A 25,085-nucleotide genomic window follows, 5' to 3' on the forward strand; every position below is an offset into this window, starting at 1 on the left:
GGTCCAGCTCTCTGTTATACCCCCCCTGTACCCCCTGTGCCCCCCCGTGCCCCCCACCTGCCCAGGATGTCGTTGAAGCGGAGGTCCAGCCCCATATTGTACCCCCCCCCATGCCCCCCCGTGCCCCCCCCTGCCCAGGATGTCGTTGAAGCGGGGGTCCAGCCCCATACTGTCCCCCCCCATTGCCCCCCTCCATGCCCCCCGTGCCCCCCACCTGCCCAGGATGTCGTTGAAGCGGGGGTCCAGCCCCATATTGTACCCCCCCCCCATTGCCCCCCCTGTGCCCCCCCGTGCCCCCCACCTGCCCAGGATGTCGTTGAAGCGGGGGTCCAGCTCGATGTTGTACTTGTCGATTGTAGTCGTACAGATCCTCCGTGCCCAGCACCTTGGCGATGCGCACCAGCTGGGGGGGCATCATGGTGGGGGCACGGCGGGCACTGGGGGGGGCCCCACAGCCCCCCGGGGGTACCAACACACCAACTGGGGGGCACTGGGGGCACTGGGGGGGTCCCTGACAGCCCCTCGGGGGTCCAGCTGGGGGGCTGGGGGGTGTTGGGGGGGGCCCCCACAGCCCCCCGGGGGTACCAACAGCAACACTGGGGGAGCTGGGGGGTCCCTGGCAGCCCCCCGGGGGTCCAGCTGGGGGGCTGGGGGTACTGGGGGGGTCCCAACACACCAACTGGGGGCACTGGGGGCACTGGGGGGGGGGGCCCACAGCCCTCCGGGGGGTCCCAACACACCAACTGGGGGCACTGGGGGCATTGGGGGGGGCCCTGACAGCCCCCCGGGGGTCCCAACACACCAACTGGGGCACTGGGGGCATTGGGGGGGGCCCTGACAGCCCCCCGGGGGTCCAATGCACCAGCTGAGGGGATTGGGGGGTCCCTGACAGCCCCCCGGGGGGTCCCAACGCACCAGCTGGGGGGGCTGGGGGCACTGGGGGATTGGGGGGGGTCCCAACACACCAATTAGGGGCACTGGGGGGGTCCCTGACAGCCCCGCGGGGGTCCCAACACAACACTGGGGGGGCACCAACACACCAACTGGGGGCACTGGGGGCACTGGGGGGGGTCCTGACAGCCCCCCGGGGGTACCAACACAACACTGGGGGGGCACCAACACACCAACTGGGGGCACTGGGGGGGGCCACAGCCCTCCGGGGGGTCCCAACACACCAACTGGGGGATTGGGGGCACTGGGGGGTCCCTGACAGCCCCCCGGGGGTCCCAACACACCAACTGGGGGGGGCACCAACACACCAACTGGGGGGGCACTGGGGGCACTGGGGGGGTCCTGACAGCCCCCCGGGGGTACCAACACACCAGCTGGGGGGGCATTGACACACCAACTAGGGGGCACTGGGGGCACGGGGGGGCCCAGAGCCCCCCGGGGGTCCAACTGGGGGGGCTGGGTGGGACCCTGACAGCCCCCCGGGGGTCCCAATGCACCAGCTGGGGGGGCTGGGGGGTCCCTGACAGCCCCGCGGGGGGTCCCAACACACCAGCTGGGGGGGGCACCATGGTGGGGGCACGGCGGGCACTGGGGGGCCCCACAGCCCCCCGGGGGGTCCAGCTGGGGGGGCTGGGGGTGTTGGGGGTGTCCCGACAGCCCCCCGGGGTCCCAACACACCAACTGGGGGGGCTGGGGGAGTTGGGGAGTCCCTGACAGCCCCCTGGGGGTCCAGTTGGGGGGACACAACACTGGGAGCACTGGGGGATTGGGGGGAGGGTCCCAACACACCAACTGGGGGGACTGGGGGGATTGGGGGGGGTCCCTGACAGCCCCCTGGGGGGTCCAGCTGGGGGACATGACACTGGTGACACTGGGGGGACCCCCGGGGGTCCAACCCCTCGGCCCCAGAGGGACACGGCCCGGGGGGTGGGAGGGGAAGGGGGGGCCTCGGGGGGCTGCAGTATAGGGAGGGGCTGTGGGACGGGGGGCTCTGCAGAGCAGGGGGGGCTGGAGGAGAGGGGGGGGCTGTGGGCTGGGGGTCTGTGGGATGGGGGAATGTGGATGGGGTCTGTGGGATGGGGGTCTGTGGGATGGGGGAATGTGGGATGGGGGTCTGTGGGATGGGGGAATGTGGGATGGGGTCTGTGGGATGGGGGAATGTGGGATGGGGGTCTGTGGGGATGGGGTTCTCCATCCTGAGCTCTGTGGGATGGGGGTCTGTGGGCTGGGGGTCTGTGGGATGGGGGGGTCTGTGGGATGGGGGTCTGCAGGTCAGGGGGGTCTCCAGCCTGGGGTCTGTGGGATGGGGGTCTGCAGGTCAGGGGGGTCTCCAGCCCAGGGTCTGTGGGATGGGGGTCTGTGGGATGGGGTTCTCCATCCCGGGCTCTGTGGGATGGGGGTCTGTGGGATGGGGGTCTGTGGGATGGGGGGGTCTCTGGGATGGGGATCTGTAGGTCGGGGGTTCTCCATCCCGGGCTCTGTGGGATGGGGGTCTGTGGGATGGGGGTCTGTGGGATGGGGGGTCTCCAGCCCAGAGTCTGTGCGTACTGGGGGGTCTGTGGGATGGGGGTCTGTAGGATGGGGGTCTGTGGGATGGGGGGGGGGGGGTCTGTGGGACGGGGGTCTCCATCTCAGGGTCTGTGGGACGGGGGGTCTGTGGGATGGGGGTCTCCAGCCCAGGCTCTGTGGGATGGGGGTCTGTGGGCTGGGATCTGTGGGATGGGGTTCTCCCTCCCGGGCTCTGTAGGATGGGGTTCTCCCTCCCGGGCTCTGTGGGCTGGGGATCTGTGGGATGGGTTCTCCCTCCCGGGCTCTGTAGGATGGGGTTCTCCCTCCTGGGCTCTGTGGGCTGGGGGTCTGTGGGATGGAGGTCTGTGGGATGGGGTTCTACATCCTAGACTCTGTGGGATGGGGGTCTGTGGGATGGGGTTCTCCCTCCCAGGCTCTGTGGGCTGGGGTTCTGTTGGACAGGGTCTGTGGGACGGGGGTCTGTGGGACAGGGGTCTGTGGGATGGGGGTCTCCAGCCCGGACTCTGTGGGTTAGGGGTCTGTGGGCTGGGGATCTGTGGATGGGGTTCTCCCTCCCGGGCTCTGTAGGATGGGGTTCTCCCTCCCGGGCTCTGTGGGTTGGGGGTCTGTGGGATGGGGTTCTCCCTCCCGGGCTCTGTGGGCTGGGGGTCTCCCTCCCTCCCTCCCTCCCTCCCCACTGACCTGGTCGTAGTTGTCGTGGCCGTGGAAGAAGGGCTCCTTGCGGAAGATCATGCTGGCCAACATGCAGCCCAGGCTCCACATGTCCAGGCTGTAGTCGTACATCTGCCGGAGGGCAACGGGGCTCAGGAGGCTCCTGGGGGACGGGGGGGGATCCCACCAGGACCCCCCCAAGCCCGGGACCACCCCCCCAATGCCCCACACACCTGGTAGTCCACGAGGAGCTCGGGGCCCTTGAAGTAGCGCGAGGCCACGCGCACGTTGTACTCCTGCCCCGGGTGGTAGAACTCGGCCAGGCCCCAGTCGATCAGCCTCAGCTGGGGGGGGACAATTCCCATGGGAATGGGGGTGTGGGGACCCCCAGATGCACCCCCAAATCCCCCTGGGCTGCTCAGGGGCAGAGGTGACAGGAGCACCCTGGGGTGACACCGGGACCGGCTGCCCCGGGTGGTAGAACTCGGCCAGACCCCAGTGGAACAACCTCAGCTGGGGGGGGGACAATTCCCGTGGGAATGGGGGTGTGGAGACCCCCGGGATGCACCCCCAGACTCCCCCCGGGCTGCTCAGGGGGAGAGGTGACAGGAGCACCCCGGGGTGACACCGGGGCGGGCGTTCCCGTTCCCATCCTCTTTTGGAGGGTCGGGTTTGGAATTTGCCCCTCAGGAATTTCACCCCCTTCTCACCCCGAGTCTTTCCTCATCTCGGGATGGTTCCCATGGGAATGGGGGTTGGAGACCCCTGGGATGCACCCCCAAACCCCCCTGGGCTGGTCACAAGGAGAGGTGACAGGAGCACCCCGGGGTGACACCGGGACCGGCGTTCCCGTTCCCATCCTCTTTTGGAGGGTCGGGTTTGGAATTTGCCCCTCAGGAATTTCACCTCCTTCTTCCCCCAAGTCTTTCCTCAGCTCGGGATGGTTCCCATGGGAATGGGGGTTGGAGACCCCTGGGATGCACCCCCAGACTCCCCCCGGGCTGCTCACGGGGAGAGGTGACAGGAGCACCCCGGGGTGACACCGGGGCCGGTGTTCCCGTTCCCATCCTCTTTTGGACAGTCGGGTTTGGAATTTGCCCCTCAGGAATTTCACCTCCTTCTTCCCCCAAGTCTTTCCTCATCTCAGGATGGTTCCCATGGGAATGGGGGTTGGAGACCCCCGGGATGCACCCCCAGACTCCCCCCGGGCTGCTCAGGGGGAGAGGTGACAGGAGCACCCCGGGGTGACACCGGGACCGGCTGCCCCGGGTGGTGGAACTCGACCAGGCCCCAGTCGATCAGCCTCAGCTGGGGGGGACAATTCCCATGGGAATGGGGGTGTGGGGACCCCCGGGATGCACCCCCAAACCCCCCCTGGCTGCTCAGGGGCAGAGGTGACAGGAGCACCCTGGGGTGACACCGGGACCGGCTGCCCCGGGTGGTAGAACTCGGCCAGACCCCAGTGGAACAACCTCAGCTGGGGGGGGGACAATTCCCGTGGGAATGGGGGTGTGGAGACCCCCGGGATGCACCCCCAACCCCCCCCCGGCTGCTCAGGGGCAGAGGTGACAGGAGCACCCCGGGGTGACACCGGGGCGGGCGTTCCCGTTCCCATCCTCTTTTGGAGGGTCGGGTTTGGAATTTGCCCCTCAGGAATTTCACCCCCTTCTCACCCCGAGTCTTTCCTCATCTCGGGATGGTTCCCATGGGAATGGGGGTTGGAGACCCCCGGGATGCACCCCCAGACTCCCCCCGGGCTGCTCAGGGGGAGAGGTGACAGGAGCACCCCGGGGTGACACCAGGACCGGCTGCCCCGGGTGGTGGAACTCGGCCAGGCCCCAGTCGATCAGCCTCAGCTGGGGAGGGGGGACAATTCCCTTGGGAATGGGGGCGTGGGGACCCCCGGGATGCACCCCCAACCCCCCCCCGGCTGCTCAGGGGGAGAGGTGACAGGAGCACCCCGGGGTGACACCAGGACTGGTGTTCCCGTTCCCATCCTCTTTTGGAGGGTCGGGTTTGGAATTTGCCCCTCAGGAATTTCACCCCCTTCTCACCCCGAGTCTTTCCTCATCTCGGGATGGTTCCCATGGGAATGGGGGTTGGAGACCCCCGGGATGCACCCCCAAATCCCCCTGGGCTGGTCACAAGGAGAGGTGACAGGAGCACCCCGGGGTGACACCGGGGCCGGTGTTCCCGTTCCCCCGCCTTTGTCCCCGTCCTCTTTTGTAGGGTCAGGTTTGGAATTTGCCCCCCTTTGGGAATTTCACCCCCTTCTCACCCGAGTCTTTCCTCAGCTCGGGATGGTTCCCGTGGGAACAGGGACAGGGATCGGGGGAGGAAGGCCATGGAGGGGCTGGAGCGTGTCCAGGGATGGGAACGGGGCTGGGAAGGGTCTGGAGAACTCCTGAGGGAGCTGGGGGGGCTCAGCCTGGAGAAAAGGGGGCTCAGAGGGAATCCAGGGGGACAGGAGGGTGGATCCAGGTGGGATCGGGCTCTGCTCCCAGGGAACAGGGACAGGACGAGGGGAAACGGCCCCAAGCTGGGCCAGGGGAGGTTTATTTGGGATCTTGGGAAAAATCCCTGCTGGGAAGGGCTGCCCAGCCCTGGATCCCCATCCCTGGGGGATGGAGCATCCCTGGGGAGGGGGCACTTGGGGACTCAGAGGGATCTTCCCAGCCTCAGGAATTCCAGGATCCCGCGGTCCCGGCCCCGGGGTCCTTGGCCGGGCTCCGGGAATGTCGGGACAACGTTCCCGAGGCTCAGGGAACAGGGATTTTGGGATGTCCCGGGCAGGGCCGGGAGTCGGACTCGCCGATCCCTGGTTGGGGGGGGGTCCCTCCCAACATTCCTTTGGGATATTCCATGAGCACCCTGGTTGGACTCGGTGGCCCCTGAGGCTTTTCCAGCCTCAGGAATTGCGGGATTGCCAGGATTCCGGGAGCTCCCAGCCCAGCCCGGGTACCTTCCTGTGCTCGTGGTCGATCATGACGTTGTGCGGCTTCACGTCCCGGTGCATCACCCCCATGCTGTGGCAGTAATCCAGGGCCTGCGGAAAACCGGGAATGGGGTGGGAATGGGGACGGGAATGGGGATGGGAGTGATCCAGGGCCTGTGGGAAACGGGAATGGGAATGGGAATGGGAATGGGAATGGCAGCGATCCAGGGCCTGGGGAAAACCGGGAATGGGGTGGGAATGGGAATGGGAAATGGGAATGGGAACGGGAATGGGAATGGGAATGGGATGGGGATGGGAATGGGATGGGAATGGCAGTGATCCAGGGCCTGTGGGAAACTGGGAATGGGAACGGGAATGGGATGGGAATGGGAACAGGAATGGGAATGGGGAATGGGAATGGGAATGCGGATGGGAATGGGATGGGAATGGCAGTGATCCAGGGCCTGCAGAAAACCGGGAATGGGAATGGGATGGGGTGGGAATGGCAGTAATCCAGGGCCTGCAGGAAACAGGAATGGGAATGGGAATGGGAATGGGAATGGGATGGGAATGGGATGGGATGGGGAATGGGAATGGCAGTAATCCAGGGCCTGCGGGAAACCGGGAATGGGGTGGGAATGGGAATGGGAATGGGAATGGCAGTAATCCAGGGCCTGTGGGAAACAGGAATGGGAATGGGAGGGAAAACGGGAATGGGAATGGGAACGGGAATGGCAGTGATCCAGGGCCTGCAGGAAAACGGGAATGGGAATGGGATGGGAATGGGGGCTGGCAGTGATCCAGGGCCTGCGGGAAAATGGGGATGGGGTGGGAATGGGAAAATGGGATGGGAATGGGAATGGGATGGGGATAGGATGGGGAATGGGATGGGAATGGGAATGGGATGGGGATAGGATGGGGAATGGGATGGGAATGGGAATGGGATGGGGGCTGGCAGTGATCCAGGGCCTGCGGAACTCTGGGAATGGGGTGGGAATGGGAATGGTAGTAATCCAGAGCCTGCAGAACACTAGGATGGGAATGGGAATGGGAATGGGAATGGGAATGGGAATGGGATGGGAATGGGATGGGAATGGGATGGGATGGGGGCTGGTAGTGATCCAGAGCCTGTGGAACACTGGGATGGGAATGGGAATGGGATGGGGATGGGAATGGGATGGAGATGGGATGGGGGCTGGCAGTGAGCTAGAGCCTGTGGAACACCGGGAATGGGATGGGAATGGGAATGGGAATGGGAATGGCAGTAATCCAGGGCCTGCAGGAACACCGGGAACAGGAATGGGAATGGGATGGGAATGGAATGGGGGCTGGCAGTGATCCAGAGCCTGTGGGAAAACCGGGAATGGGATGGGAGTGGGAATGGGATGGGATGGAGGTTGGTAGTGATCCAGAGCCTGTGGAACACCAGGAATGGGAATGGGAATGGGAATGGGATGGGGATGGGAATGGGATGGGGATGGGAATGGGAATGGGATGGGGGCTGGCAGTGATCCAGAGCCTGTGGAACACTGGGAATGGGGTGGGAATGGGATGGGGATGGGAATGGGATGGAATGGGATGGAAGGGATGGGGAATAGGATGGGAATGGGATGGGAATGGGATGGGAATGGGATGGGAATGGGATGGGAATGGGATGGGGAATAAGATGAGAAATGGGATGGGATGGGATGGGAATGGGATGGGAATGGGATGGGGAATGGAATGGGAATGGGATGGGGACAGGAACCATCCCGGGATGGGATCTGTGGGATGGGAGCTGTGGGATGGGAGATGGATCCGGGGGCTGCTCCCAGACTGGAACAGGAGCCACTCCCACCTCCTGCTGCCAGCCAGGGATTCCCAGGGAGGATGGAGCTCCCAGAGGGATTTCCTGGGAATGTGGGATCCCAGAGGGTTTTTTGGGAATGTGGGGATCCCAGAGGGTTTTTTGGGAATGTGGGGATCCCAGAGGGTTTTCCTGGAATGTGGGTTCCCAGAGGGTTTTTTGGGAATGTGGGGTTCCCAGAGGGTTTTCCTGGAATGTGGGGATCCCAGAGGGTTTTTTGGGAATGTGGGATCCCAGAGGGTTTTCCTGGGAATGTGGGGATCCCAGAGGGTTTTCCTGGGAATGTGGGGATCCCAGAGGGTTTTCCTGGGAATGTGGGGATCCCAGAGGGTTTTCCTGGGAATGTGGGGATCCCAGAGGGTGTTCCTGGTTATATTTGGATCCCAGAGGGTTTTTTGGGAATGTGGGGATCCCAGAGGGTTTTCCTGGGAATGTGGGGATCCCAGAGGGTGTTCCTGGGAATGTGGGATCCCAGAGGGTTTTCCTGGGAATGTGGGGATCCCAGAGGGTTTTTTGGGAATGTGGGGATCCCAGAGGGTTTTCCTGGGAATGTGGGGATCCCAGAGGGTGTTCCTGGTTATATTTGGATCCCAGAGGGTTTTTTGGGAATGTGGGGATCCCAGAGGGTTTTCCTGGGAATGTGGGGATCCCAGAGGGTTTTCCTGGTTATATTTGGATCCCAGAGGGTTTTTTGGGAATGTGGGATCCCAGAGGGTTTTTTGGGAATGTGGGGTTCCCAGAGGGTGTTCCTGGGAATGTGGGATCCCAGAGGGTTTTCCTGGGAATGTGGGGATCCCAGAGGGTTTTCCTGGGAATGTGGGGATCCCAGAGGGTGTTCCTGGGAATGTGGGGATCCCAGAAGGTTTTCCTGGGAATGTGGGGATCCCAGAGGGTTTTTTGGGAATGTGGGTTCCCAGAGGGTTTTTTGGGAATGTGGGGATCCCGGAGGGGTTTTTTGGGAAAGTGGGGATCCCAGAGGGATTTCCTGGGAATGTGGGGATCCCAGAGGGATTTCCTGGGAATGTGGGGATCCCAGAGGGTTTTCCTGGTTATATTTGGATCCCAGAGGGTTTTTTGGGAATGTGGGATCCCAGAGGGTTTTTTGGGAATGTGGGGATCCCGGAGGGTTTTTTGGGAATGTGGGGATCCCAGAGGGTTTCCCTGGAATGTGGGGTTCCCAGAGGGTTTTTTGGGAATGTGGGGTTCCCAGAGGGTTTTCCCAGGAATGTGGGGATCCCAGAGGGTTTTCCCAGGAATGTGGGATCCCAGAGGGATTTTTGGGAATGTGGGATCCCGGAGCTCACCTTGAGGATCTCGTACATGTAGAAGCGGATGTCGAAGTCGGAGAGGGTCTGGTAGAGTTGCTGGGAAAGGGATTTGGGAAAGGGGCTCGTTCCCGCTCTGGAATGCGGGGTTTGGGCTCCTCAGGGAGTTCCCTGGCCCCGAATCCCGAATTTCCCAACCTGGGAACATCCAAACCCCTGGAGATCCCACAGGGAATGGGGGGGGGGGGGTGTCCGAGACCCTCCCGGGATCCAGGACCTGAGGGGTCCAACATTCCCATCCCGGGGAGCGGGAATGGGAAGGGGAGAGCACAGCCCAGCCCCGGGAATCAGGGAATTAGGGACAGGAACCGGGGGAAAAGCGGGACCCCCACTCCCCTCTCCCTCCTCCCAGTCCCAGGAATTAGGGAATTAGGGATGGGAATGGGGGGATAAGTGGGACCCCCACTCCCCTCTCCCTCCTCCCAGCCCCGGGAATTAGGGAATTAGGGACAGGAACCGGGGGAAAAGCGGGACCCCCACTCCCCTCTCCCTCCTCCCTCCAACCCAAATCCCGGGATTTGGCCCCACAGCAGGCCCAGGGATGGGATTCCCACATGGAAAAGCCCCGGAGCAGAGGGGAGGGCTGACACTGACCCTACAGACCCCAAAGGGTCCCGGGGCTCAGGGGGGGCTGGCACTGACCCTACAGACCCCAAAGGGTCCCTGGAGCAGAGGGGGGGCTGGCACTGACCCTACAGACCCCAAAGGGTGACAGGGATCAGAGGGGGGGCTGGCACTGACCCTACAGACCCCAAAGGGTCCCGGGATCAGGGGGGGCTGACACTGACCCTACAGACCCCAAAGGGTCCTGGGATCAGAGGGGGGCTGGCACTGACCCTACAGACCCCAAAAGGGTCCCGGGGCTCAGGGGGGGCTGACACTGACCCTACAGACCCCAAAGGGTCCCGGGGGCTCAGGGGGGGCTGGCACTGACCCTACAGACCCCAAAGGGTGCTGGGATCAGAGAGGGGCTGGCACTGACCCTACAGACCCCAAAGGGTGCTGGGGGATCAGGGGGGGTTGGCACTGACCCTACAGACCCCAAAGGGTCCCAGGAGCAGAGGGGGGGGCTGGCACTGACCCTACAGACCCCAAAGGGTCCCGGGGCTCAGGGGGGGCTGGCACTGACCCTACAGACCCCAAAGGGTCCCGGGGCTCAGGGGGGGTTGGCACTGACCCTACAGACCCCAAAGGGTGCTGGGATCAGAGAGGGGCTGGCACTGACCCTACAGACCCCAAAGGGTGCTGGGGGATCAGGGGGGGTTGGCACTGACCCTACAGACCCCAAAGGGTCCCAGGAGCAGAGGGGGGGGCTGGCACTGACCCTACAGACCCCAAAGGGTCCCGGGGCTCAGGGGGGGCTGGCACTGACCCTACAGACCCCAAAGGGTCCCGGGGCTCAGGGGGGGTTGGCACTGACCCTACAGACCCCAAAGGGTCCCTGGAGCAGAGGGGGGCTGGCACTGACCCTACAGACCCCAAAGGGTGCCGGGGCTCAGGGGGGGCTGACACTGACCCTACAGACCCCAAAGGGTCCCGGGGGCTCAGGGGGGGCTGGCACTGACCCTACAGACCCCAAAGGGTCCCGGGATCAGAGGGGGGGCTGGCACTGACCCTACAGACCCCAAAGGGTCCCTGGAGCAGAGGGGGGCTGGCACTGACCCTACAGACCCCAAAGGGTCCCGGGGGCTCAGGGGGGGCTGGCACTGACCCTACAGACCCCAAAGGGTCCTGGGGGCTCAGGGGGGGTTGGCACTGACCCTACAGACCCCAAAGGGTTCTAGGAGCAGAGGGGGGGCTGGCACTGACCCTACAGACCCCAAAGGGTCCCGGGGCTCAGGGGGGGCTGGCACTGACCCTACAGACCCCAAAGGGTCCCGGGGGCTCAGGAGGGGCTGGCACTGACCCTACAGACCCCAAAGGGTCCTGGGGGCTCAGGGGGGGCTGGTACTGACCCTACAGACCCCAAAGGGTTCTAGGAGCAGAGGGGGGGCTGGCACTGACCCTACAGACCCCAAAGGGTCCCGGGGCTCAGGGGGGGCTGGCACTGACCCTACAGACCCCAAAGGGTCCCGGGGGCTCAGGGGGGGCTGGCACTGACCCTACAGACCCCAAAAGGGTCCCGGGGCTCACCTTGAAGTCGGTGTTGTTGACGTGCTCGAACACCAGGGCGGGCGTGCGGGACTGCGGGGACAGAGAGACAGGGACGGGGTTTGGGGTTGGAGGGTTTCTGTAGGGTTTGAGGTTGTGGGGTTTGGGGTTGGAGGGTTTCTGTAGGGTTTGGGGTTGGAGAGTTTGGGGTTGGAGGGTTTGGGGTTGGAGGATTTGGGGTTGTAGGGTTTCTGTAGGGTTTGGGGTTGGAGGGTTTGGGGTTGTAGGGTTTCTGTAGGGTTTGTTTCTGTAGGGTTTGGGTTTGGAGGGTTTGTTTCTGTAGGATTTGGGGTTGTAGGGTTTCTGTAGGGTTTGGGGTTGGAGGGTTTCTGTAGGGTTTGGGGTTGGAGGGTTTGGGGTTGGAGGGTTTGGGGTTGGAGGGTTTGGGGTTGGAGGGTTTCTGTAGGGTTTGAGGTTGGAGGGTTTGGGGTTGTAAGGTTTCTGTAGGGTTTGTTCCTGTAGGGTTTGGAGTTGTAGGGTTTGGGATTGTAGGGTTTGGGGTTGTAGGGTTTCTGTAGGGTTTGTTTCTGTAGGGTTTGGAGTTGTAGGGTTTGGGATTGTAGGGTTTGGGGTTGTAGGGTTTCTGTAGGGTTTGTTTCTGTAGGGTTTGGAGTTGTAGGGTTTGGGATTGTAGGGTTTGGGGTTGTAGGGTTTCTGCAGGGTTTGTTTCTGTAGGGTTTGGGGTTGGAGGGTTTCTGTAGGGGGTGAGTTTGTAGAGTTTGTTTCTGTAGGGTTTGGGGTTGGAGCATTTGGGTTTGGAGGGTTTGGAGTTGTAGAGTTTGTTTCTGTAGGGTTTGGGATTGGAGGGTTTCTGTAGGGTTGGGTTTGTAGGGTTTGGGGTTGTAGGGTTTGTTTCTGGAGGGTTTGAGTTTGGAGGGTTTGGGGTTGTAGGGTTTCTGTAGGGTTTGTTTCTGTAGGGTTTGGGTTTGGAGGGTTTGTTTCTGTAGGGTTTGGGGTTGTTGGGTTTGGGGTTGGAGAGTTTGTTTCTGTAGGGTTTGGGGTTGTAGGGTTTGTTTTTGTAGGGTTGTTCCTGTACGATTTGGGGTTGTGGGGGTTGGGGATGTCAGGTTTGTTTTTGTAGGGTTGTTTCTGTACAGTTGGGGTTGTAGGGTTGTTGCTGTAGGGTTTGGGTTTGTAGGGTTTGGGGGGGGAGGGTTTGGGTTTGTAGGGGTTGGGTTTGTAGGGTTTGTTTTTGTAGGGTTGTTCCTGTAGGGTTTGTGTTTGTAGGGTTTCAGGGTTTGGGTTTGTAGCATTGGGTTTGTAGGGTTTGGGGTGGTAGGTTTGGGGTTGTAGGGGTTGGGGGTGGAGGGTTGGGTTTGTTGGGTTTGTTTCTGTAGGGTTTGGGGTTGGAGGGTTTGGGGTTGGAGGGTTTGGGGTTTTAGGGTTGATCCTGTATGGTTTGGGTTTGTAGGGGTTGAGGGTGGAGGGGTTGGGTTTGTAGGGTTTGTTTTTGTAGGGTTGTTCCTGTAGGGTTTGGGTTTGTAGGGATTGGAGTTGCAGGGTTTGTTTCTGTAGGGTTTGGATTTGTAGGATTTGTTTTTGTAGGGTTGTTCCTGTAGGGTTTGGGTTTGTAGGGTTTGGGTTTGTAGGGTTGGGGTTGGAGGGCTGGGGTTGGAGGGTTTGGGTTTGTAGGGTTTGTTTCTGTGGAGTTTGTTTCTGTAGGGTTTGGGTTTGTAGGGTTTCTGTAGGGTTTGTTTTTGTAGGGTTTGGGTTTGTAGGGGTTGGGTTTGTAGGGCTTCTGTAGGGTTTGTTTTGAAGGTTTGTTTCTGTAGGGTTGGGGTTTGTAGGGGTTTTTTTGAAGGGTTGTTCCTGTAGGGTTTGGCTTTGTAGGGTTGTTCTTGTAGGGTTTGGATTTGTGGGTTTGGATTTGTGGGTTTGGGTTTGTGGGTTTGGGTTTGTAGGGGTTGGGTTTGTGGGGGTTGGGTTTGCAGGGTTTGTTTCTGTAGGGTTTGGATTTGTAGGATTTGTTTTTGTAGGGTTGTTCCTGTAGGGTTTGGGTTTGTAGGGTTTGGGTTTGTAGGGTTGGGGTTGGAGGGCTGGGGTTGGAGGGTTGGGTTTGTAGGGTTTGTTTCTGTGGAGTTTGTTTCTGTAGGGTTTGGGTTTGTAGGGTTTCTGTAGGGTTTGTTTTTGTAGGGTTTGGGTTTGTAGGGGTTGGGTTTGTAGGGCTTCTGTAGGGTTTGTTTTGAAGGTTTGTTTCTGTAGGGTTGGGGTCTGTAGGGGTTTTTTTGAAGGGTTGTTCCTGTAGGGTTTGGCTTTGTAGGGTTGTTCCTGTAGGGTTTGGGTTTGTGGGTTTGGGTTTGTGGGTTTGGGGTTTGTATGGGTTGGGTTTGTAGGGTTTGTTTCTGGAGGGTTTGGGTTTAGAGGGTTTGGGATTGTAGGGTTTCTGTAGGGTTTGTTTCTGTGGGGTTTGGTCTTGTAGGGTTTGTTTTGAAGGGTTGTTTTTGTAGGGTTGTTCCTGTAGGGTTTGTTTCTGTAGGGTTGGGTTTGTAGGGTTTGCTTGAAGGGTTGTTTTTGTAGGGTTGTTTCTGTAGGGTTTGTTTCTGTAGGGTTTGTTTTTGTAGGGTTGGGTTTGTAGGGTTGTTTCTGCAGGGTTTGGTTTTGTAGGCTTTGTTTTTGTAGGGTTGGCTTTGTAGGGTTGTTTCTGTAGGGTTTGTTTTAAAGGGTTTGTTTTTGTAGGGTTGTTCCTGTAGGGTCATTTCTGTAGGGTTTGTTTTTGTAGGGTTTGATTTGAAGGGTTGTTCCTGTAGGGTAGTCCCTGTAGGGGTTTGTTTCTGTAGGGTTGTTTCTGTAGGGTTATTTTCACAGGGGTTTTCTAGGGAGGATTCCCGAGGGTTCCCAAAGATTCCCGAGGATTCCCAAGGATTCCCAAGGATTCCCGAGGGTTCCCAAGGATTCCCAAGGATTCCCAAAGATTCCCGAGGGTTCCCAAGGATTCCCAAGGATTCCTGAGGATTCCCGAGGGTTCCCAAAGATTCCCGAGGGTTCCTGAGGATTCCCAAGGATTCCCAAGGATTCCCGAGGATTCCCGAGGATTCCCAAGGGTTCCCAAAGATTCCCAAAGATTCCCAAAGATTCCCAAGGGTTCCCAAGGATTCCCAAGGATTCCCGAGGGTTCCCAAAGATTCCCCAGGATTCCCAAGGATTCCCAAGGATTCCCAAAGATTCCCAAAGATTCCCAAGGATTCCCCAGGATTCCCAATGATTCCCAAGGATTCCCAAAGATTCCCGAGGGTTCCCAAGGATTCCCAAGGATTCCCAAAGATTCCCAAGGGTTCCCAAAGATTCCCAAAGATTCCCGAGGGTTCCCAAGGATTCCCAAGGCTTCCCAAGGGTTCCCAAGGGTTCCCAAAGATTCCTGAGGGTTCCCGAGGATTCCCAAGGGTCCCGAGGGTTCCCAAAGATTCCCAAGGATTCCCCAGGATTCCCAATGATTCCCAAGGATTCCCAAGGATTCCCAAAGATTCCCAAGGATTCCCAAAGATTCCCAAAGATTCCCAAGGATTCCCAAAGATTCCCAAGGCTTCCCAAAGATTCCCAAAGATTCCCGAGGGTTCCCAAGGATTCCCAAGGGTTCCCAAGGATTCCCAAGGATTCCCCAGGATTCCCAAGGATTCCCAAGGATTCCCAAGGATTCCCCAGGATTCCCAAGGATTCCCAAAGATTCCCAAGGATTCCCGAGGATTCCCGAGGGTTCCCAATGATTCCCAAAGATTCCCAAAGATTCCCAAGGATTCCCAAAGATTCCCAAGGGTTCCCAAAGATTCCCAAGGATTCCCAAGGATTCCCAAAGATTCCCAAGGGTTCCCAAGGCTTCCCCAGGATTCCCAAAGATTCCCAAGGATTCCCCAGGATTCCCAAGGATTCCCGAGGGTTCCCAAGGATTCCCAATGATTCCCAAAGATTCCCAAGGATTCCCAAGGATTCCCAAGGATTCCCAAAGATTCCCAAGGATTCCCAAGGATTCCCAATGATTCCCAAGGATTCCCAAGGATTCCCAAAGATTCCCAAGGATTCCCAAAGATTCCCAAAGATTCCCAAAGATTCCCCAGGATTCCCCAGGATTCCCAAGGATTCCCAAGGATTCCCAAAGATTCCCAAAGATTCCCAAAGATTCCCAAGGGTTCCCAAAGATTCCCCAGGATTCCCAAAGATTCCCAATGATTCCCAAGGATTCCCAATGATTCCCAAAGATTCCCAAGAATTCCCAAAGATTCCCAAGGATTCCCCAGGATTCCCAATGATTCCCAAGGATTCCCAAAGATTCCCAAGGGTTCCCAATGATTCCCAAGGCTTCCCCAGGATTCCCAAAGATTCCCCAGGATTCCCCAGGATTCCCAAGGATTCCCGAGGGTTCCCAAGGATTCCCAAGGATTCCCAAGGATTCCCGAGGATTCCCAAGGATTCCCAAGGATTCCCGAGGATTCCCGAGGATTCCCCAGGATTCCCAAGGATTCCCAAGGATTCCCAAAGATTCCCAAAGATTCCCAAAGATTCCCAAGGGTTCCCAAAGATTCCCCAGGATTCCCAAAGATTCCCAAGGATTCCCCAGGATTCCCAAAGATTCCCAAAGATTCCCAAGGATTCCCAAGGATTCCCAAGGATTCCCCAGGATTCCCAAGGATTCCCCAGGATTCCCAATGATTCCCAAGGATTCCCAAGGATTCCCAAAGATTCCCAAGGATTCCCCAGGATTCCCAATGATTCCCAAGGATTCCCAAAGATTCCCAAAGATTCCCGAGGGTTCCCAAAGATTCCCAAGGATTCCCAAAGATTCCCAAGGATTCCCCAGGATTCCCAAGGATTCCCAAGGATTCCCAATGATTCCCAATGGTTCCCGAGGGTTCCCAAGGATTCCCAAGGATTCCCGAGGATTCCCCAGGATTCCCAAGGATTCCCCAGGATTCCCCAGGATTCCCAGTGATTCCCAAGGATTCCCCAGGATTCCCAAAGATTCCCAAAGATTCCCCAGGATTCCCAATGATTCCCAAGGATTCCCAATGATTCCCAAAGATTCCCAAGGATTCCCCAGGATTCCCAATGATTCCCAAGGGTTCCCAAAGATTCCTGAGGGTTCCCGAGGATTCCCAAAGATTCCCAAAGATTCCCAATGATTCCCAAGGCTTCCCAAAGATTCCCAAAGATTCCCGAGGGTTCCCAATGATTCCCAAAGATTCTCAAGGATTCCCAAAGATTCCCGAGAGTTCCCGAGGGTTCCCAAGGATTCCCAAGGATTCCCGAGGATTCCCCAGGATTCCCAAGGATTCCCAAGGATTCCCCAGGATTCCCCAGGATTCCCCAGGATTCCCAATGATTCCCAAAGATTCCCAAGGATTCCCCAGGATTCCCAAAGATTCCCAAGGATTCCCCAGGCTTCCCAATGATTCCCAAGGATTCCCAATGATTCCCAAAGATTCCCAAGGATTCCCCAGGATTCCCAAGGATTCCCCAGGGTTCCCCAGGATTCCCAAGGATTCCCAAAGATTCCCCAGGATTCCCGAGGCCTCCTCACCACGGGGTCCTTGACGATGTCCAGGAGGCCGATGATGTTGGGGCCCCCCCGGAGGTTCTCCAGGATTTTGATCTCCCGCTTGATCTTCTTCTTCTTCACCGGCTGGGAACGAGGGAGGGGGAGACGGTGAGCGGTGGGGACGGATCCGGTGGGAATGGGTCCGGTGGGAATGGATCCGGTGGGAATGGATCCGGTTGGGAATGGATCCGGTTGGGAATGGATCCGGTGGGAATGGATCCGGTGGGAATGGATCCAGCTGGGAATGGATCCGACCGGGAATGATTCCAGCTGGGAATGGGTCCGGTGGGAATGGATCCGGTGGGAATGGGTCCGGTGGGAATGGATCCAGCTGGGAATGGATCCGACCGGGAATGATTCCAGCTGGGAATGGCTCCAGTCGGGAATGGATCCGGCCGGGAATGGCTCTGGCTGGGAATGGCTCTGGTTGGGAATGGCTCTGGCTGGGAATGGATCCGGTGGGAATGGATCCGGCCGGGAACGGATCCGGTGGGAATGGTTCTGGTGGGAATGGATCCGGCCGGGAATGGATCCGGCCAGGAATGGATCCAGTCGGGAATGGCTCTGGTCGGGAACGGATCCGATGGGAATGGATCCGGCTGGGAATGGCTCTGACAGGGAGCGGTTCCGGCTGGGAATGGCTCCAGCTGGGAATGGCTCCAGTTGGGAATGGCTCCGACTGGGAATGGCTCTGGTTGGGAATGGCTCTGACCGGGAATGGCTCCAACTGGGAATGGCTGCAGTTGGGAATGGCTCTGGCTGGGAATGGCTCCGTTTGGGAATGGCTCCGGCTGGGAATGGATCCGACCGGGAATGGCTCCAACTGGGAATGGATCCGGTTGGGAATGGCTCTGGTTGGGAATGGCTCTGGCTGGGAATGGCTCTGGCTGGGAATGGTTCTGACCGGGAATGGCTCCGACTGGGAATGGCTCTGAGTTTTCCCGGGCCAGCATTCCAGGTTTACCAGGTCAGCATTCCCGGTTTTCCCAGCCCAGCATTCTGAGTTTCCCAGGTCAGCATTCCAGGTTTTCCCAGCCCAGCATTCCAGGTTTTCCCAGACCAGCATTCCCAGCATTCCAGGTTTTCCCAGGCCAGCATTCCAGGTTTTCCCAGGCCGGCATTCCCGGTTTTCCCAGGCCAGCATTCCCAGTTTTCCCAGGCCAGCATTCCCGGTTTTCCCAAGCCAGCATTCCTGGTTTTCCCAGCCCAGTATTCCCAGCATTCCAGGTTTTCCCAGCCCAGCATTCCCAGTTTTCCCAGGCCAGCATTCCAGGTTTTCCCAGCCCAGCATTCCAAGTTTTCCCAGCCCAGCATTCCCAGTTTTTCCAGGTCAGCATTCCGTGTTTTTCCCAGGCCAGTATTCCCAGTTTTCCCAGGCCAGCATTCCGTGTTTTTCCCAGGCCAGCATTCCAGGTTTTCCCAGACCAGTATTCCCAGTTTTCCCAGGCCAGCATTCCAGGTTTTCCCAGGTCAGCATTCCGAGTTTTCCCAGACCAGCATTCCAGATTTTCCCAGGTCAGCATTCCGGGTTTTCCCAGCCCAGCATTCCCAGCATTCCCGGTTTTCCCGGGTCAGCATTCCAGGTTTTCCCAGGCCAGCATTCCCAGTTTTCCCAAGCCAGCATTCCTGGTTTTCCCAGCCCAGCATTCCCAGCATTCCCGGTTTTCCCAGGCCAGCATTCCGGGTTTTCCCAGCCCAGCATTCCCAGCATTCCCGGTTTTCCCAGACCAGCATTCCCGGTTTTCCCAGACCAGCATTCCAGGTTTTCCCAGACCAGCATTCCAGGTTTTCCCAGCCCAGCATTCCCAGCATTCCCGGTTTTCCCGGGCCAGCATTCCCGGTTTTCCCAGGCCAGCATTCCAGGTTTTCCCAGCCCAGCATTCTGAGTTTCCCAGGCCAGCATTCCAGGTTTTCCCAGGCCAGCATTCCAGGTTTTCCCGAGCCAGCATTCCAAGTTTTCCCAGGCCAGCATTCCAGGTTTCCCAGTCCAGCATTCCAGGTTTTCCCAGCCCAGCATTCCCAGCATTCCAGGTTTCCCAGTCCAGCATTCCAGGTTTCCCAGCCCAGCATTCTGAGTTTCCCAGACCAGCATTCCAGGTTTTCCCAGGCCAGCATCCCGGGTTTTCCCAGGCCAGCATTCCAGGTTTTCCCAGGCCGGCATTCCCAGCATTCCAGGTTTTCCCAAGCCAGCATTCTAGGTTTTCCCAGGCCAGCATTCCCGGTTTTCCCAGCCCAGCATTCCCGGTTTTCCCAGGCCAGCATTCCAGGTTTTCCCAGCCCAGCATTCCGGGTTTTCCCAGGTCAGCATTCCAGGCTTTCCTGGCCAGTATTACGAGTTTTTCCCAGGCCAGTATTCCAGGTTTCCCAAGCCAGCATTCCAGGTTTTCCCAGGTCAGTATTCCCAGTTTTCCCAGACCAGCATTCCAGGTTTTCCCAGGCCAGCATTCCGGGTTTTCCCAGCCAGCATTCCCAGCATTCCGGGTTTTCCCAGCCAGCATTCCCAGCATTCCCAGTTTTCCTAGGCCAGCATTCTGAGTTTCCCAGGTCAGCATTCCAGGTTTTCTCGAGCCACCATTCCGGGTTTTCCCAGCCCAGCATTCCCAGCATTCCCAGTTTTCCCGGCCTGGCATTCCCAGCATTCCAGGTTTTCCCAGCCCAGCATTCCCGGTTTTCCCAGCCCAGCATTCCCAGCATTCCCGGTTTTCCCGGGCCGTACCTTGAGGATCTTGACGACGACCTTCTCGTTGTTGGTGATGTTGATGGCCTCGAAGACCTCGCTGTACTTGCCCCGGCCCAGCTTCCTCACCAGCTGGTAGTCATCCTGATTCCTGCCGGGAACACTGGGATTTCGGGATCCCAAAACACCCGCACGACACCCAGGGCGGGGCCGGCTCCGGCTTTCCAGGTGGGAATGGCCACCGGACCCTCATGGAATGCTCAGGGATGGTCCCACTCCCGGGAAATCCCCAAATCCCAATTCCTGGCTCAGGAAATCCCCAAATCCCAATTCCTAATTCCCCAAATCCCAATTCCTGGCACTGGTTTTCCAGGTGGGAATGGCCACCAGACCCTCATGGAGAGCTCAAGGATGGCCCCTCCCCAGGAAATCCCCAAATGCCAATTCCTAATTCCCCAAATCCCAATTCCTTGCTCTGGGTTTCCAGGTGGGAATGGCCCCTCCCAGGAAATCCCCAAATCCCAATTCCTGGTACTGGTTTTCCAGGTGGGAATGGCCACCGGACCCTCATGGAATGCTCAGGGATGGTCCCACTCCTGGGAAATCCCCAAATCCCAATTCCTGGCTCAGGAAATCCCCAAATCCCAATTCCTAATTCCCCAAATCCCAGTTCCTGGCTCCGGGTTTCCAGGTGGGAATGGCCACCAGACCTTCATGGAGAGCTCAGGGACAGCCCCTCCCCAAATCCCAGTTTGGGAAATCCCCAAATCCCAATTCCTGGCTCAGGAAATCCCCAAATCCCAATTCCTAATTCCCCAAATCCCAATTCCTGATTCCAGGTTTCTAGGTGGGAATGGCCACCAGACCCTCATGGAATGCTCAGGGATGGTCCCTCTCCCGGGAAATCCCCAAATGCCAATTCCTAATTCCCCAAATCCCAGTTCCTGGCGTCAGTTTTCCAGGTGGGAATGGCCCCTCCCCAGGAAATCCCCAAATCCCAACTCTTAATTCCCCAAATCCCAATTCCTGGCTCCGGGTTTCCAGGTGGGAATGGCCACCGGACCCTCATGGAATGCTCAGGGACAGCCCCTTCCCAGGAAATCCCCAAATCCCAATTCCTAATTCCCCAAATCCCCATTCCTGGCTCTGGGTTTCCAGGTGGGAATGGCCACCGGACCCTCATGGAGAGCTCAGGGACGGCCCCTCCCCAAATCCCAATTTGGGAAATCCCCAAATCCCAATTCCTGGCTCAGGAAATCCCCAAATCCCAATTCCTAATTCCCCAAATCCCAATTCCTAATTCCCCAAATCCCCATTCCTGGTGTCAGTTTTCCAGGTGGGAATGGCCACCAGACCCTCATGGAATGCTCAGGGATGGCCCCTCTCCCGGGAAATCCCCAAATCCCAATTCCTGGCTCCAGGTTTCCAGGTGGGAATGGTCCCTCCCCAGGAAATCCCCAAATCCCAATTCCTAATTCCCCAAATCCCAATTCCTGGCTCCGGGTTTCCAGGTGGGAATGGCCACCAGACCCTCATGGAATGCTCAGGGACAGCCCCTTCCCAGGAAACCCCCAAATCCCAATTCCTAATTCCCCAAATCCCAATTCCTTGTTCTGGGTTTCCAGGTGGGAATGGCCCCTCCCAGGAAATCCCCAAATCCCAATTCCTGGTACTGGTTTTCCAGGTGGGAATGGCCACCGGACCCTCATGGAATGTTCAGGGATGGTCCCACTCCTGGGAAATCCCCAAATCCCAATTCCTAATTCCCCAAATCCCAATTCCTGGCTCCGGGTTTCCAGGTGGGAATGGCCACCAGACCCTCATGGAATGCTCAGGGACAGCCCCTTCCCAGGAAACCCCCAAATCCCAATTCCTAATTCCCCAAATCCCAATTCCTTGCTCTGGGTTTCCAGGTGGGAATGGCCCCTCCCAGGAAATCCCCAAATCCCAATTCCTGGTACTGGTTTTCCAGGTGGGAATGGCCACCGGACCCTCATGGAATGCTCAGGGATGGTCCCACTCCTGGGAAATCCCCAAATCCCAATTCCTGGCTCAGGAAATCCCCAAATCCCAATTCCTAATTCCCCAAATCCCCATTCCTGGTGTCAGTTTTCCAGGTGGGAATGGCCACCGGACCCTCATGGAATGCTCAGGGACAGCCCCTCCCCAGGAAATCCCCAAATCCCAATTCCTAATTCCCCAAATCCCCATTCCTGGCGCCGGGTTTCCAGGTGGGAATGGTCACCAGACCTTCATGGAGAGCTCAGGGACGGCCCCTCCCCAAATCCCAGTTTGGGAAATCCCCAAATCCCAATTCCTGGCTCAGGAAATCCCCAAATCCCAATTCCTAATTCCCCAAATCCCAATTCCTGGTTCCGGGTTTCCAGGTGGGAATGGCCCCTCCCAGGAAATCCCCAAATCCCAATTCCTGGCTCCGGGTTTCCAGGTGGGAATGGCCACCGGACCCTCATGGAATGCTCAGGGATGGTCCCACTCCCGGGAAATCCCCAAATGCCAATTCCTGGCTCAGGAAATCCCCAAATCCCAATTCCTAATTCCCCAAATCCCAATTCCTGGCTCCGGGTTTCCAGGTGGGAATGGCCACCAGACCCTCATGGAATGCTCAGGGATGGTCCCTCTCCCGGGAAATCCCCAAATCCCAATTCCTAATTCCCCAAATCCCAGTTCCTGGCGTCAGTTTTCCAGGTGGGAATGGCCCCTCCCCAGGAAATCCCCAAATCCCAACTCTTAATTCCCCAAATCCCAATTCCTGGCTCCGGGTTTCCAGGTGGGAATGGCCACCGGACCCTCATGGAATGCTCAGGGATGGCCCCTCCTGGGAAATCCCCAAATCCCAATTCCTAATTCCCCAAATCCCAATTCCTGGCTCCGGGTTTCCAGGTGGGAATGGCCACTGGACCCTCACAGAGAGCTCAAGGACAACCCCTTCCCAGGAAATCCCAAAATCCCAATTCCTGGCTCCAGGTTTCCAGGTGGGAATGGCCACCGGACCCTCATGGAGAGCTCAGGGATGGCCCCTCCCCAAATCCCAATTTGGGAAATCCCCAAATCCCAATTCCTGGCTCAGGAAATCCCCAAATCCCAATTCCTAATTCCCCAAATCCCAATTCCTAATTCCCCAAATCCCCATTCCTGGTGTCAGTTTTCCAGGTGGGAATGGCCACCAGACCCTCATGGAATGCTCAGGGATGGCCCCTCTCACGGGAAATCCCCAAATCCCAATTCCTGGCTCCAGGTTTCCAGGTGGGAATGGCCCCTCCCCAGGAAATCCCCAAATCCCAATTCCTAATTCCCCAAATCCCAATTCCTGGTTCTGGGTTTCCAGGTGGGAATGGCCACCAGACCCTCATGGAATGCTCAGGGACAGCCCCTTCCCAGGAAACCCCCAAATCCCAATTCCTAATTCCCCAAATCCCAATTCCTGATTCCAGGTTTCTAGGTGGGAATGGCCACCAGACCCTCATGGAATGCTCAGGGACGGCCCCTTCCCAGGAAATCCCCAAATCCCAATTCCTGGCTCCGGGTTTCCAGGTGGGAATGGCCACCAGACCCTCATGGAATGCTCAGGGACAGCCCCCTCCCAGGAAATCCCCAAATCCCAATTCCTGGCACCAGGTTTTGGATCCCGAAATCCCAAATCCGGGAATCTCCGGGCTCCTGGTGTCCTGCTCCCAATCCCTCTCCCCCCCTTCCCTCTCCTCACGAGCTCATCCCACACCCCAAATCCAGGAGAGGACGGAATTCCCAACGTGCAAATTCCCCTGGGAATTGCCCCTTCCTTGATCCCCAGGGGTCTAAAGGGATCCCAGGGATCTCTAAAAACAAATATTCCCAAGGAATATTCCCGGAAAGGACCAAACCAGCTCTCCCTGCCAGGAACCCTCCCTGTCTGGATCCCGAGTCATCCGAGGGGAGCGAGGGAACAGCAGGAACAGGGGCAATTATCCCGTTCTCCCACCACGGCCCCGGGGATTCCATATGGAGCCAGCCCGGGGCCGGGAAGGGAAGGAGAGGCTGGAAAGCCTGGAAAGCCTGGTTTCACTAATTAATTGCTCATTAGCAGAGACAACAGGGCAGCAGCTCGGGGAAGGAGGCAGGTGGGCAGGTTTGGGCTGGAAAAGCCCCCCGAGCTCCCCGAGGCCCAGAGATCCCAGAGCCAGCCAGAGCCAGCCACACCAGCCCGGGGGTGGCAGCTCCGTGTCCCTGTCCCTGTCCCTGTCCCTGTCCCTGTCCCTGTCCCTGTCCCTGTCCCTGTCTGTGTCTCTGTCCGTGTCCCTGTCCCTGTCCGTGTCCCTGTCCCTGTCCCTGTCCCTGTCCCTGTCCGTGTCCCTGTCCCTGTCCATGTCCCTGTCTGTGTCCCTGTCCATGTCCGTGTCCCTGTCCCTGTCCCTGTCCCTGTCCCTGTCCCTGTCCGTGTCCCTGTCCGTGTCCCTGTCCCTGTCCCTGTCCCTGTCTGTGTCTCTGTCTGTGTCCGTGTCCCTGTCCCTGTCCCTGTCCCTGTCCCTGTCCCTGTCCCTGTCTGTGTCTCTGTCCGTGTCCCTGTCCCCATCCCTGTCCGTGTCTGTGTCCGTGTCCGTGTCTGTGTCCCTGTCCGTGTCCCTGTCCGTGTCCCTGTCCCTGTCCGTGTCCCTGTCCGTGTCCCTGTCCCTGTCCGTGTCCCTGTCTGTGTCTCTGTCTGTGTCCGTGTCCCTGTCCCTGTCCCTGTCCCTGTCCCTGTCCATGTCCCTGTCCCTGTCCCTGTCCCTGTCCCTGTCTGTGTCCGTGTCCCTCTCTGTGTCCCCATCCCTGTCCCTGTCAGTGTCTGTGTCCATGTCCCTGTCTGTGTCTCTCTCCGTGTCTGTGTCCCTGTCCCTGTCCCTGTCCCTATCCTTGTCCCTGTCCCTGTCCATGTCCATGTCCCCATCCCTATCCCTATCCGTGTCAGTGTCCCTGTCTGTGTCCCTGTCAGTGTCCATGTCCGTGTCCGTGTCCCTGTCCTTATCCATGTCCATGTCCCTCTCCGTGTCCCTATCCCTATCCCTGTCCCTGTCCCTGTCCCCATCCCTGTCCCTGTCCGTGTCCCTGTCCCTCTCCGTGTCCATGTCTGTGTCCATGTCCATGTCCATGTCCCTATCCCTGTCCCTATCCCTATCCATGTCCCCATCCCGGTCCCTGTCCCTGTCTGTGTCCGTGTCCCCATCCCTATCCCTATCCCTATCCGTGTCCCTGTCTCTGTCTGTGTCCCTGTCAGTGGCCCTCTCCCTGTCCCTGTCCGTGTCCCCATCCCTGTCCCCATCCCTATCCCTGTCCCTGTCCCCATCCCTATCCCTGTCCCTGTCCCCATCCCTATCCGTGTCCGTGTCCCCGTGCATTCCCAGCCCCATCCGTACCCCCATTCCACGACGTGTGACTCGTAATCCCAATATTCCCGGGGTCTCTGGGTGTTCACGTCCGCGTAGACCCTGGCCCGGCTGGGCACGGGCCCGGCCATG

At 58.8% G+C, this 25,085-nt stretch overlaps 1 protein-coding gene and 1 long non-coding RNA gene across 2 annotated transcripts; one reads left to right on the forward strand and one right to left on the reverse strand.

Moving 5' to 3' along the window:
* Positions 1-301: 301 nt before the first annotated feature.
* LOC127465706 (casein kinase II subunit alpha-like) lies at positions 302-25,085 on the reverse strand (the record flags this gene model as incomplete). Its single annotated transcript, XM_051776221.1, is given in 10 exon segments — positions 302-354; positions 356-403; positions 3,163-3,264; positions 3,366-3,476; positions 6,095-6,178; positions 9,218-9,277; positions 11,372-11,422; positions 16,899-17,000; positions 19,633-19,744; positions 24,984-25,085. Coding segments are annotated over 10 exon segments (824 nt in total), but the record flags the coding sequence as incomplete, so codon positions are not given.
* LOC127465705 (uncharacterized) lies at positions 14,414-16,516 on the forward strand. Its single transcript, XR_007902327.1, has 3 exons — positions 14,414-14,470; positions 14,741-14,770; positions 16,490-16,516. It is a non-coding gene; the product is annotated as an uncharacterized LOC127465705 (long non-coding RNA).

The sequence above is a fragment of the Manacus candei genome, unplaced genomic scaffold, assembly GCF_025592945.1.
Source record: "Manacus candei isolate 608988 ecotype Guabito, Panama unplaced genomic scaffold, ASM2559294v1 h1tg000469l, whole genome shotgun sequence".
Classification (NCBI taxonomy): domain Eukaryota; kingdom Metazoa; phylum Chordata; class Aves; order Passeriformes; family Pipridae; genus Manacus; species Manacus candei.